We start from the raw sequence: 13,177 nt of genomic DNA on the forward strand, positions 1-13,177 counted from the left end.
TTGTCCTGGTTCCTCAACATCTGGAGCGGACCTTGTTAATCCGGGCGACGTCCGAGCCGGCATGACTCTCCTAGTTCGTGTCACTCTCATATTTGAGGTAGGCAGGTGAAGCGTTAGGGGGTTTTTTGCCCAAGGACCCCTACTGGCTCTGTGATCCTGTATCTGGGCCGAAGCTGAAAGTCAGGAGATCCTACTGGTAGCCTGGAGGGTTGGCTAAAGGAAGCTGGTAGGGCAAGAAAGCTGATAAAGATGAAATGACTGAAAAAGAGGAGCTAGAGGTTCATGAGAAGGGTAGGCTAGGCCTGGAGCCAGTGGTGCTACTTCACCAAGTTTAGAGGTCCGGCGGGATAGGATCTAGTTGTCTGTGTTTAGATCAAGAGATTCAAGAGACTAGGCTGCCCAGACATTCCGGCTGAGACTACACAACCAGTATTAAGGCCACGCTGCACCTGCTTGCCTGCTAGCATCGAGCTCGAGCACATTTATTCCTTCTCAGCAGCTGAGCCAGGAGGTGATCATACTGGCAGATCTTGAACTGTGCAACCCAGGCAACTGTGGAAAGTACAAGTACCCCAGAGATTATCCTTGTTTGGGGAGACCTTGGTGATCTGATGTGAAAGTTCTTGCGCTAGGGAAAGTACCTCCTTCCAGGGCACCGGAGGTAAAGAGCAAAGAGCTTATAAGAAAAGCTATTGGTGACAGAGATGGTGGCTGTTTTATAACTTGATGATTACCAGCTACCACTGTGTCAATTTTAACCTGTTCTAAACCAAAATGTCTCACCCCAGTTATCTGGACTCTCTCTGCTATGTCAGAAACTCCTTGTGCTTTCCATTGAACTCCCATTCATCAAGTATGGCATCGCAAGGAAGTACCTGGGATTTTAAAATTAAACGGGAGTGCACACTGCAGGAGGGGATGAGTTTGTATAATATTAATGGTGAATATTCTTGTGTAAGTTTAAGTTTCGTTTCTACATAAAGCACTACATCCTACAGCACAGGCATCAGTTTACTTTAATGTTTGTAAGTTGCCACTATTAGCTGAACCTGTTGCAATGCCACCTTATTGATTTGTTGCAATCATTACAGTAGGTATTCTATTTTATTCTATTGCACTGTCATTGTAGTTTGCTAAATTACTCCTAAGTAAAGTTGTTCCTTGCTTCAACTTGAGTGTTTAGTGCTTCTTTAGAGTAATCATATAAAGTTGCCCTTATCTGCAAGGGCTGCTGAATGATTTAGGCCAGAATTGTTCCTGGAAGTTACCAAGATATCCTAACAGAGGTATATAGTGCTTATCCCCGTAGAGGCACCACAAACTGTCATTCTCCTTAAGAGCAGAGAGCTGCTGTGAATGGGTGGATAGAAAATTCTCACCTAACCAAGACCACTGTTAGGACGTTCACAGGATTTCCATTATCTTCAAGAATATTAGGCACCCAGGCAAGAGGTGAGCACTTGCCTGACTAGAGAGAAGACTTGTGTTACACATACATTTATTCAGATTCTTAATTTTTACTTCTTAAATTATGTTAGAAAATAGTGAATAACATTTCTTATTTACTACATGATACTGTTTTACATGTGATTTGTGTCAAACTACAACTGGGTAAAAATTGGAATACAATTAAAATGCACAACAACAGCATTTAATTTTTTTATTAGTTAAATAAAATTACTTAAATATTTTGGATACTTTTTTCTTATGTAAGTTATCAAACAGGTTTTGCATTTAAAACTAACTGATTTATTAAACAAAGGACGTATTATCTGTAATTAATGAATTGCAGATTGTTTCTGGTCACCATGTCCTTCGAGATTTTAGAACAAGTATATATCTCACTTTGTATTCACTGATTGGAAGAGGAACATAAGTATTCCTGTTTTTTGAATTCCCGATAGGTTTCTCAACTTTGAATGAACTAGTCATTGACCTGAACTAGCTGAATGAATAAACTGAAATGAGGAAAACCCTCTCTGCAGTTGCAAAAGAACCTGCTGTAGTCAAAAGATGGTTTACTACCTCACTGAACTGGTAGAAGTTACTGGCTAAACACCTGGAACCAGAGTTGGTTTGACATATAGATTATGGTAAATTTACATGGAATATAGGTTAATTTAATTTTAAATTGGCTTATTTCTAAAAAGAAAAATGTATTTAAATTAAAAAAATCTGATTCTAATAAAAATCAACTTAAATAATTTTTATCCTCTCTGATATAAGTCATGATCCTATGACATGAAAATGTAAGTCACCTTCCCCTATACATAACAATTGCGCTTACGGTGGTTGAAATTATTTCCATTCCTCTTCCTATGTTCATCTTTATATTCAATCCACTGAATAAATATTCAAAAAACAACAAAACAAGCAATGGTATCAACCTGGATAGGCAAGGCAAACAAATGCCATATTTCTAAGCCAACCTTTGATAGTCTTAAGTTCCTTGGCTCTAAAGTACAATAGGGCTTATACAAAGAGAGAACATGAATTTTCAAGTATAAAATCTCCTAAATTGCTGTTTCAGCTCTCAAGATATTATTGTGCACTGACATACAAGTGATCAAACTGTGCTGCTTGATTTTTATCCAATAGTTTGCTTATAGTCTTCTTGACAAAAAGCAATTTAAGTGCATCATAAACAAAGGAGCAGTAAAGTATTAAGTGCCAACATTTCTCCAGTACGTTATTTTGACTAAGTGGCTAAAATATCAGCATCACTTAGTAGCACTACATTTTAATATCTTTGTTCTTCAGCTCATTCTCAGTAGATTCCAACTTTGCTTTCTGCCCTTTATTTCGCTCCATCTTTCCTGCACATTGGAGATTCACTAATTTGCACCAATGACTTAGAGAAACATGGAAATTTACTAAATTTTGTATATTACTGTGAACACACACACACAACACACATTGGTAATAAATTGCACACTGTCCTTTGCTCACTTATGATGAGTGCAATTTAGTTTGTTGTAATATTTGAATAGCTAATTTTTTTTAAAAAATGAAGCAATAAAAGATATCACCATATTGTTCTGATCTTAAATTATTGTGGAGAAGTATGGAGACTGCCTTTTCTATGTGCAAATTCAGCCCGCATACTATGATAGCTCTTTTGTAATTAAATTGTGCCCTTCCAGAAACACTTATGTGTTGGCCATCTTCTTTTCTATTAGAGGAGTGAAGTTCTGGAACAGCCTTCCAAGGGGAGTAGTGAGTGCACAAGACATATCTGGCTTTAAGACTAAGCTTCATAAGTTTATGGAAGGGATGGTATGACGGGATAGCTTAATTTTGGCAACTGATCTTTGATTATCAGCAGGTAAGTATGCCCAGTAGTCTGTGATGGGATGTTAGATGGGATGGGATCTGAGTTACTGTAGAGAATTCTTTCCTGAGTGCTGGCTGGTGAGTCTTGCCCACTTGCTCAGGGTTTAGCTGATCGCCATTCTCGAGTGGGGAAGGAATTTTCCTCCGGGGCAGATTAGCAGAGGCCCTGGAGGTTTTTCGCCTTCCTCTGCAGCGTGGGGCATGGGTCACTTGCTGGTGGATTCTCTGCAGCTTGAGGTCTTCAAACCACAATTTGAAGACTTCAGTAACTCAGACATAGATTAGGAGTTTGTTATAGAAGTGGATGGGTAGGATTCTGTGGCCTGCTTTGTGCAGGAGGTCGGACTAGATGATCATATTGGTCCCTTCTGACCTTAAAGTCTATAAGACACTCTGTTTTACCAATGAATGAAGGAAAAGCAAGGAAGACAGTCCCACTGAAAGAGTTGATTAATTTCTAAATCATTTTAAAAGGACAGGCTGCAAGAACAAGTATTGAATGGATACAATACTACTTGGAAACAGCCCCGTATTAAGCAGAAAAGAACTTCCCCCCCATTCTCCCAGGTCTTCAGCTTCGCTACTGGGACAGTTCCCTATCATTCATGCTTTTGGCTACCACTGCTGTGGCTAACAGAGGTGGCCTTTAATCCTATTCTTCATTGTTCCACCTGCAAGTGTTCTCACTCCGTTTTGGGCGCTCAGCTTTAGGCTGATAATGGAATAGAAGAATGCAGCCATATTCACTCTCATCCAACCACCTACTCAAAAAGAACCACTTCAGTACCCCCATTGGGGAACATTCCAAGTGTGGAGTAGGGAACTTTAGGAAGGGAAGAGAAAGAGAAACAGGCCTATTATTGGCTTCCACTCATATGGGAAGCAAGTAGCAACGCACCTGGGACCACACCTTTGTCCCCCCAACAGGATTGGGTAGAGAGTTGAGGCCCACGTAGATGGGTAAGAAATTACTAGTTTGAGAGGTTTACAGGGCATGTCGTCAGTTCTCCGCCAATTTGGATGATTTCTCACAACCCTTGGTGTTTTAACCATCATTGATTTAATACACAAGGGTTTTTTTTGGAGGGTGGGAGGAAAGCAAGCATGTTATTTTAAACAATGTTGACCATAGCTACTAGTATTTTAAAAATATTGTCAGGATTATTGGGATAACTCCACAAGAGTCCTAAGGATTTGTATACTGTCAGCTGCCGGACATGTTATGGATATATTCTGGTGAATCACAGCATAATGGAACTTGAATATCTAAATCTTGGGCATAAAAAGGCTACCCATCCCTGAACAGGATTTCTTGTGTGCACTTGTGTTATTGGGCTTCTTGGTAGGAAAAGGGAGAGTAGCATTGAGGGGGTTGGAGGTGTGGAGAAAGCCGATCCTCTGCATTCAGTGGAGGTGAATAAATACAAACTAGCTTATATTTTTCATCTGCAGACCTCAAAGCATTTTAACAAAGAAAGTAAGCCCCACTACTCTTATTTTACAAATAGGGAAACTGAGGCATACAGGAGTCAAGTGACTTGCTCAAGATCTCAAAGCAGGCCAGTAGCAAAACTTGGAATATAAAATATATAAAATATAACCCACCTCTCATGAGTCCTAGTCTAGTGCTCTATCAACTAGGTCAATGTTTTCCAATATCTTCCCTAAGAGCAGTGGTACGGTGAGAACCAGCAAAGTTCCCCCCTCCCTGAGACAACACCAAGTTTCACCTAATACCCCACTTCTCAACATTAGAGAGGCAACAGGACCTTTACTGTCTCCCCTCCACTGGAGTTCCCCCATTTTCTCTGGTTACTAAAATCCTCCTATTCCTTTATCTTTCATTTCTGTACTCTTCTACCACAAAGGTCATAAGTAATCAGCGCAAAAGGGGATTTCTTTATTAAGGCTAGGGTGACCAGATGTCCCATTTTTAAAGGGACAGCCCCATTTTCTGGGACGTTTTCTTATATAGATGCCTATTATCCGCCACCCCCGTACCTTTTTTCCCCACAGTTGCTATCTGGTAACCCTAACTAAGGCCGTTGAGGAAAAAACCCACCAAAACACAAAACAACTCCCCCTGCCACCACCGAAACTGAACAGAACAAACAAACCCCGATACCCCCTTTACTTCACTCTACATCCCAACCAAACAGCCTGTGCTTCCTAGTGTCAACACATATGGACTCTAAGTGATGGCCTGGCCCACAGTCATGGAAGGGACTAAACTACACTGCCTACTCTGTTCTCCCCTTCGTGTTGGCCCCCTACTGTTTGTTCTCTCCAACTGCTATGGATGGGGGAGCAAATTGTCCTGCTGTAGCAATGCATGCAAGGATAAGTACCTCCATACAGTGCAGAATCAGCAAAAGCTTGCCTCGGTCTGCCGCCGCATCTCCTCTCTACAATTGCGTGTGTGCACGTGGATGCAAAGAACAACTGGGACAGGCCTGTAGAAGTGATAATACTGACACACACAGTACCTTAAATGCTACCTTAAATGCACTCAGCCACTGTTGTCGATTTTACTGACAAAAATAAGGTTTTATTTCTTTTTTTACTTACAGTATGGCTGCAGGACACCAGAGTTGAGAGTGAGAGCTAAATTCTGTTTGATGAACTACTTTGTGAACAATATTGTTTAACAACTTCTACCTATAAAATTCCATTGAAGGCAACTGGATTGCACAAGAATCATTACAGCATAATTGGGAAAAAATTTAGGGCAGGTGATGACACTTTGAGCATCAAAGAACTTAGCTTGACATTCAGATCTCAGGCTAAGTTTGCATGATCTACAGTTATAAAAAGAGCCATATCCATCTGACTTGGAAAACACAGACACAAACAGAACTGATAATGTATTTTAAAAAAAAGTTTTGGAGGATGGAATCATTCTTTAAAGGGAATCAGTTATTTAGGATTGCAAAATATCCAATAACAGTGTGATACAGCTGAGGCAGTCTCACTCAAAACTGGACAGTAAGCATGCCTGAATTTTAATATCCATTGTTGTTTCTCACAAGTGTTTGTACAACTTGTGTCAGAGAATAATAAATGTTAAGAATATATACGGTTTGGTGGATTCCCCCCCGCCAAAAGAAGACAGCTATCATGAAAGCTACTTATTTTGAAGCCTTTATAATGAATAAACGCTTATCAAGAATAACCTTACATTCAACAAAATGCACAAAACATTTGGGTGTCCGTGGGCTGGAAGCCTTCTTAGCTGGAGAACTGTCTCAGAAAAGCTGTTTTTATATGTTAACTACACATATAACAAAGAGGCTACTTAATCTGCCTTTGAATTAACAAAGGCAGGCGTGGTAGCCTTTTCTTTACACAGTAGAATCTCAGAGTTAGGAACACCTTGGGAATGGAGGTAAATGTTGGTAACCGTGAAATGTTCGCAACTCTGAACAAAACATTATGGTTGTTCTTTCAAAAGTTTACAACTAAACATTGACTTAATACAGCTTTGAAAACTTTACTATGCAGAAGAAAAATGCTACTTTTAAACCATCTTAATTTAAATGAAACAAGCACAGAAGGTTTCCTTACCTTGTCAAATCTTTTTTTAAATTGTCCCTTTATTTTATTTTTCAGTAGTTTACATTTAACACAGTACTGTACTGTATTTGCTTTTTTCCCTGTTTCTGATGTCTGATTGCATACTTCCAGTTCCAAATGAGATTGTGGATGACTGGTCAGTTTGTAACTCTGAGGTTCTACTGTATTCCTTAATACCAATGGTCACAGCCAGAATTCACAATGATTTGAATTTCAGCAATCTTGGATAACAACAGAGCAGATTACTACCTTCAGGAACACATAACATAGCCTTTCTACATAATAAACTGGGAAGGAAAAGCAAATGAGTTTAAAACAAAAAACTTTTATTTACCCCATGTTTCAAACAAATATTAAATATGTAATACACTTAAAAGCAGCTTGCAAAGAACACTGCTTTTTCCATTTAAAATGAACAGGAAAAACTTGTTCCACTTCATTTCATGCAAACTTGTGCCTCTTTTCCAAGATGAAGATAGTCTGCCAGGAACTGAACTGAAAGCCATCCATAAGCAGAGGTAATGAAACTTCCATGGGTACTGAATAATTTTAAGCATTTTAAAAATATTTCTATCAAACCTACCTTTCCATAGGACACTAGAATTTTCTCATTTTTAACAAATATACCCCAAGGAACATGAGAGATTCCCCCACTCCCTCTCCACCACTTTCCTACCAGAGAGCACGGTGCGTGGGAGGTGGGCCAGAGGCCTAAGGAAGAGAATTGAGGATCATTAAAATCCAGCCAAAAGGGACTGGTCTGGAACTAGAGGTGGCAGCAGTAGGGAAGAGAGTCAATAAAGGAGAGGATTACACCAAGATCTCTTGTAAAGCCTCATGAAGGTTTGAGAACTCTGGACTGCGGGAAAAGCCCATGGAAGTAAAAGGCATCCAAGGACTTCAGGAACAATAACAGGTATCAAACGAAGTATGGTGAAGGACTCAAAGTGAATTCAAGGGAGGGATCAACAGACATGTTTTCGGGAGGCATGCCTTGGAAGCAAAGGGAGAAGGGCTTAGCATAAATTAATCTCCATGCTGCACTAATAAGACAATCTGAATTGCATCAGGCTGATAACGTAAGCAGCAAGACCAGAGTCAGTGCTTTCATCATATTGGCTGCGTAGTCCTACAGGTCAACACGTATTGTTACCAACAGGTGGTAAGATGACAGAATAGCTAACGAGACAGCAGTAGATTGCCAATTAGGTTTTAGGCAGAGCAAAAAGTACATGGACATAACATGCCTCTGCCTGCTATAAGCATGCTATAAGCAAGGTTCAACTATGGTTTTTGAAACTGTTCTAAGTTTAGTTTAAGCCTGTCTACATTTGTAGTTAACCCATTTTCAGCAGGAGTGAGCTGCACGTTGCCACCACCCATATCTGTAACATATAAGTTCTCTAGTGTAGACAAGATTTCACAGTAGAAAACTAAATACATTTTACTGAATTTCTGGGGAAATGATTGGTTAGTTGACTTATTTCCAAAAAGAGAAAGGAAATCTACATTAGAACCCCACTCTCATGAAATGGATGTTATGTAATAAGTATATTCTTGGAAAACATCCTATTAGAATGAAAAATAGATTAAAACCAGTTCTGATTTTATTACTGTAAAAAGCACTTTAGAAACACACATTTTAACTCTCTGGGTATGTCTAAACCACAAGTACAGTCTATGTGGTATAGACACCCGCATATGGCAGGGCTCAGGACTGTTTCATTGCTGTGTATATTTCTGGGCGTGGGCTACAGCCCAAGCTCTGGGACCCCTGTGGAAGTCTACACAGCAATGAAATAGCCCCACAGTCCAAGCCCAAGATAGCTGGCACAGCCCAGGTGCTACGCAGACATATCGTCTATCTCTCTTCTCCCTCATTATCACTCAATTTTCCTATTCATTTTTTGAGCAAATTAGGTGAGACACAGATTTGTCCTATCACCACCACATCTCTACAGCCAGCAGCTTAAGTAAAATCTAGAGTAAATGGATAATTTTTACTCTAGTCTGAAATATGGGATTTGCTACAATTAATCCTGGATTGGAGCCAAGAAAGCATTGCTAGACCATGGGACCACTGAATTGTAGAGTCTAATCTCTCTGAACCATTAGAATTACAAAAGTATTGTTGGATATTGCTAGAAAGATGCCATTTCCCAGCATACCAACAGCATGCATCATTTATTTCAAATCACGACAGGTCATGACATCTCAGGTATTAAAATCACATTCTGATTATCTTGCATCCTTCCCACAACCAGAAAATTAATTCTAAAATATTTTACTGTGATTGTTAAGATACAAAGGTAACTAACCTTTCTTTAGAGGATCTACTAACTGGAGTTCTTTGAGATGTGTGGTCCTTTTGGGTATTCACTGGGGGTGCATATACAGTCTGTTTTCAGGGGACCAGAAACTTTTCAGTAGCAGTGTCTGTTGGTTCATACCTTTGCCCTTCACCTCCTTGCGCTTTCAACTGAAGGGAGATGGCATAACAGGCAGTGCAGACCTACCGCCTCTCCAGTTCCTACTCTACTGCAAATCCAAGAGGATCCAAGCGTAAGGCAAGGAGGGCAGGACATGAATACCCATACAGACCACATATCTCTAAGAACTTCAGTTACTATAAGGTAAGTAACCTTCCTTTGAGTGCTGGTCCCCAAGGGTATTCACTGTGGGTGACTCCCAAGCAGTGTTAATTGAGCAGGTGGGTGCAAGGACGTGCTCTGCACCACAGCTTGCACACCACTGCATCCCCAGCCATGGCTTGAATCAAGGCATACTGCCCAGCTGATGTGTGAATAGAACAGAACCCTAAGCAGCCTCTCTACAGATCTACGAGAGTGAGATTCCTCACAGGGAAGCCACCAAGGCAGCTTGAGCACTGACAGATTGAGGAGAAAAGGCTTCCATAAACTCAAAGCCAAAGAGGATACAACTGGAAATCCATTTCAAGAGTCTTTGGGAAGATATTTTCTGTGCCTTCATTCTCTCAGCAATGGAATCAAACAACTTTGGAGATCATCTAAAGCAGTGGTTCTCTAAGCTGATCCGCCACTTGCTCAGGGAAAGCCCCTGGTGGGGTGTTTACCTGCCGCATCCACAGGTTCGGCCGGTTGTGGCTTCAGGCCAATGGGGGCTGCAAGAAGGACGGCCAGCACGTCCCTCAGCCCGCGTCACTTCCCGCAGCCCCTATTGGCCTGCACCAGCAAACCGCAGCAAGTGGGCGCTACGATCGGCCAAACCTGCGAACATGGCAGGTAAACAAACAATCTCTTCCCTGCAAAATGAGGCATACCTTGCTTCCTACTGTTTGTTTATATAATAAACAGTGGTCATGTTGTCTAACTTGACTTGGATCAAATGAAGGACAAGAACCTCTGGCATGTTCCATGAGTTAACTGAAGTTTGAGAAGGTTGATGTGGAGTGTGAACTCTTGCAGAGTGTCCAGGTGGCTCTGCAGGTGCGCATCCCAGCCCAGGAGAGACAGATCTGTAACGAGCGTCTTTGTGGGAGGGACAGGAATAAAGGGAACCCTTACACAACCTTGTCCCTGTTCTCCCACCAGATAAGTGACATGAGGACCCTTTGAGAATGTGAAACTCTTTTGTTCAGGGAGTCTCTGCTCTGAGCACATACCTTCCCTCAGCCAAGCTTAGAGATCGTAAGGGTGGAGTCTTGCAAAGGGGTCACACAGTCATACGTGGCATGTGACATAGCAAAAACAAGCAGGATCAGACTGTCGTCTGAGGATTGAAATGAAGTCAAACATGAGATCTCATCACAAGGAATCTTCACTAATTAGGCTCTGGCTACAGTCATGTCTACACTGGCTCCAATAAACTCTATAGACGTTGCAAGTGTAAATTCTAGTCTATCCTAGTGAGGGGAAACTGTTTACCTGAAGTCCCAAGGAACGGCACTGGTCTAGTAAGGAGGGGATTGCTACCTATACCTCCTGATATGATCCTCCCATGAGCAGCCAGGCATCTAGGTAGGGAAATATGGAAATGCATTGATGGCACAAGTGCACTCCCACCACAGCCATTACTTTTCCAAAAGCCCTCGAGGCCATCGAAATGCCAAATGGCAGTGCCGTGTATTAGAAATGCTCTAGGCCCACCGTGAAATCTACCAATCTCCTGCGTGCTGGATGGACATCAATATGAAAAGAAGCATTTTCAAATTAACAGCCACAAACCAATTGCCTTCATGGGAGAAGATTATAGCAGCCGTGGTAATAATTCTGAAACCTGAGCAGCAGATGATGTTCATTTGCCCGACATTCAGAGTAAGTCTCTAGCCACTTCTCTTTTGAGAGATTAGGAAATATTTGGAGTAAGAACCCTCCCCTTGTAATGAGGAGGTACTGGCTCAACACCCCCTAACTACATGAGAAGGTCTACCTCCTGTAGGAGAGTGCTGTCATGACAGCAGTCTATGAATAGGCATGGGGAAGAGATATTCGATCACCCACCCAAATGCAATGCCCTCCAAAACCCATTTGGTTTGATGTTAAATGCTGCCACCTTGGAAGGAAATAGGCCAGAAAGTGTCTCCCCACAGAAAGAGGTGGGGAGAGACTTCTTGTGCAAGGACTGATTGACAGCTCTTGAGCATCCCATCACAATGTTTTCTTGGTAGGCTGCAGCACCTGGAGAGAGCATGGCAGTGGTGAGGCGTGTCTGCCATGCTGCACCCACCATGCTTCTCGGTGGCTCATAGGTCCTCTGCTGATAGACCAGCTGAGGGGTTAGCCGATAGCTATCCAGCGTGGCTTAGAATATTTCCTGCGAGAAGTCAGAGTATATATTCTCAAGGAACAGATGGTGACAGAGTCCTTAAGAGAGAAGTGACTCATTGGTTTTTCCCCACTGAAAATGTTGTTACCCTCAAAGGGGAGATCTTCAACCATCACCTGGATCTCCTTGGGAAACCCCAATGACTACAGACAAGAGATCTGCCACCATGGCGCAGGAAGCTGTGTCCACTGCATCAAGTGATGTCTGTAGGGATGATCCTTCAAACAGCTTCCTCTCACTAGGATAGACTAGAATTAAGGCCTATATTCTTGAGGTACTTTATTGACTAATTTCAACAGCTTTTTGTAATTAGTAGAGTCATATTTTGACATGAATGCCTTGTAGTTAGCAATTCAGAATAGCAGGTTGGATGAAGAAAAGTTCTTTCTGATGAAGCAATCTAGCCTCTTGGCATCTTTGACTGAAGAAGTGGACTTGGGATGGGGTAACCTGTTCCACAATGTGATCGCTTAGACAACCCAAGTGTTCAAGTTAGGGTGGGGAGAATAGATATTCCACTCCCGGGAACACTTTTTTTCAGCCCTCTTAGAGGTTGGGGGACTAGTGTGTGCCAGATGTCCTTAGCAGGCTCGAAAATGGCTTCATCACTAGGGAGAGCCACCACAGAAAGAGCCTTAGACTACAGAGACTGACCAGAAGTCTGTGTGTAGGATCCTGGCCTTCATCCAGTGGGATCTGTAGGGTTTCTGCAATCCTCCTTAGATGCTCCTAGTACTGCCTATAGTCATCTGGAGAGGAGCGGGGAGACCAGCACTACCACCTCATCCAGAATTGAAGATGACTTTGTTGGCAGATCCAGCGGTACTGTTTCTTCTCTTAGGAGGCTGAGGTTCCTCTCTCGGAGGCAATTTCTGTCTGAAGCGGTGATCCAGGTTTCTTAGTCTGGGGCTCGAGAGTATGGATTTCAAGAACTCCAGTATGGCCACTGGGATCACACTGTATGGAACTGGGCCCCAAGGGCAGGGGAATACCAGTGGTCTCTAGCTCCACAGTATGGACCCAGGGACACAGGGTGTCCAGGAGACTCTGGAAGCACTGTCCATGTTAATGTTCCTTCTCAAGACCATGGGGACCTTCTGTTCATCTACAGAGTAAGAGTTACCTGACTATATAGGCAGAACCATCAGTATGGTTTGTCCTGAGGTAGTGTGGCCAAAGGGGTGCCTTGGCGAATAGTGTTCCAATGATCCTAGTGCATCCACACTCTGGCTAGTTGTCAGTACTGGTGAATGATATACAGATGGCATAGTGACGTGTCACTAGAATCTGGCCTAACAGGATCATTGACTCTGGAGCTGTGTAGATCAGGGGTCGGCAACCTGCGGCACGCGTGCCAAACATGGCACATGAGCTGATTTTGAGCGGCACGCAGCCGCCTGCCGCAGTTCCGGACCCCAGCACCCCTCAGCACTCCCCCATCCGTCTCCCCTGCAGGGGCAGGAGG

General features: G+C 42.3%; 1 protein-coding gene across 11 annotated transcripts in view; it reads right to left on the minus strand.

Annotated features, from left to right (window-relative positions):
* Nucleotides 1–13,177, minus strand: part of CHD9 (chromodomain helicase DNA binding protein 9) — a 217,122-nt gene that overhangs the window by 153,671 nt on the left and 50,274 nt on the right. The window contains exon 1 of one of the 11 annotated variants that reach the window (XM_075073781.1): nt 11,388–11,554. The exons of the other annotated variants lie outside the window; for them this stretch is intronic. Within the exon in view, the coding sequence (XP_074929882.1) occupies nt 11,388–11,414 (27 nt within the window). The 5' untranslated portion in view covers nt 11,415–11,554. Of the gene's footprint in view, nt 1–11,387; nt 11,555–13,177 lie in introns of those variants that run through there. 11 annotated transcript variants of the gene reach the window in all.

Source organism: Chelonoidis abingdonii, chromosome 19 (assembly GCF_003597395.2).
Source record: "Chelonoidis abingdonii isolate Lonesome George chromosome 19, CheloAbing_2.0, whole genome shotgun sequence".
In the NCBI taxonomy this organism is placed as follows: domain Eukaryota; kingdom Metazoa; phylum Chordata; order Testudines; family Testudinidae; genus Chelonoidis; species Chelonoidis abingdonii.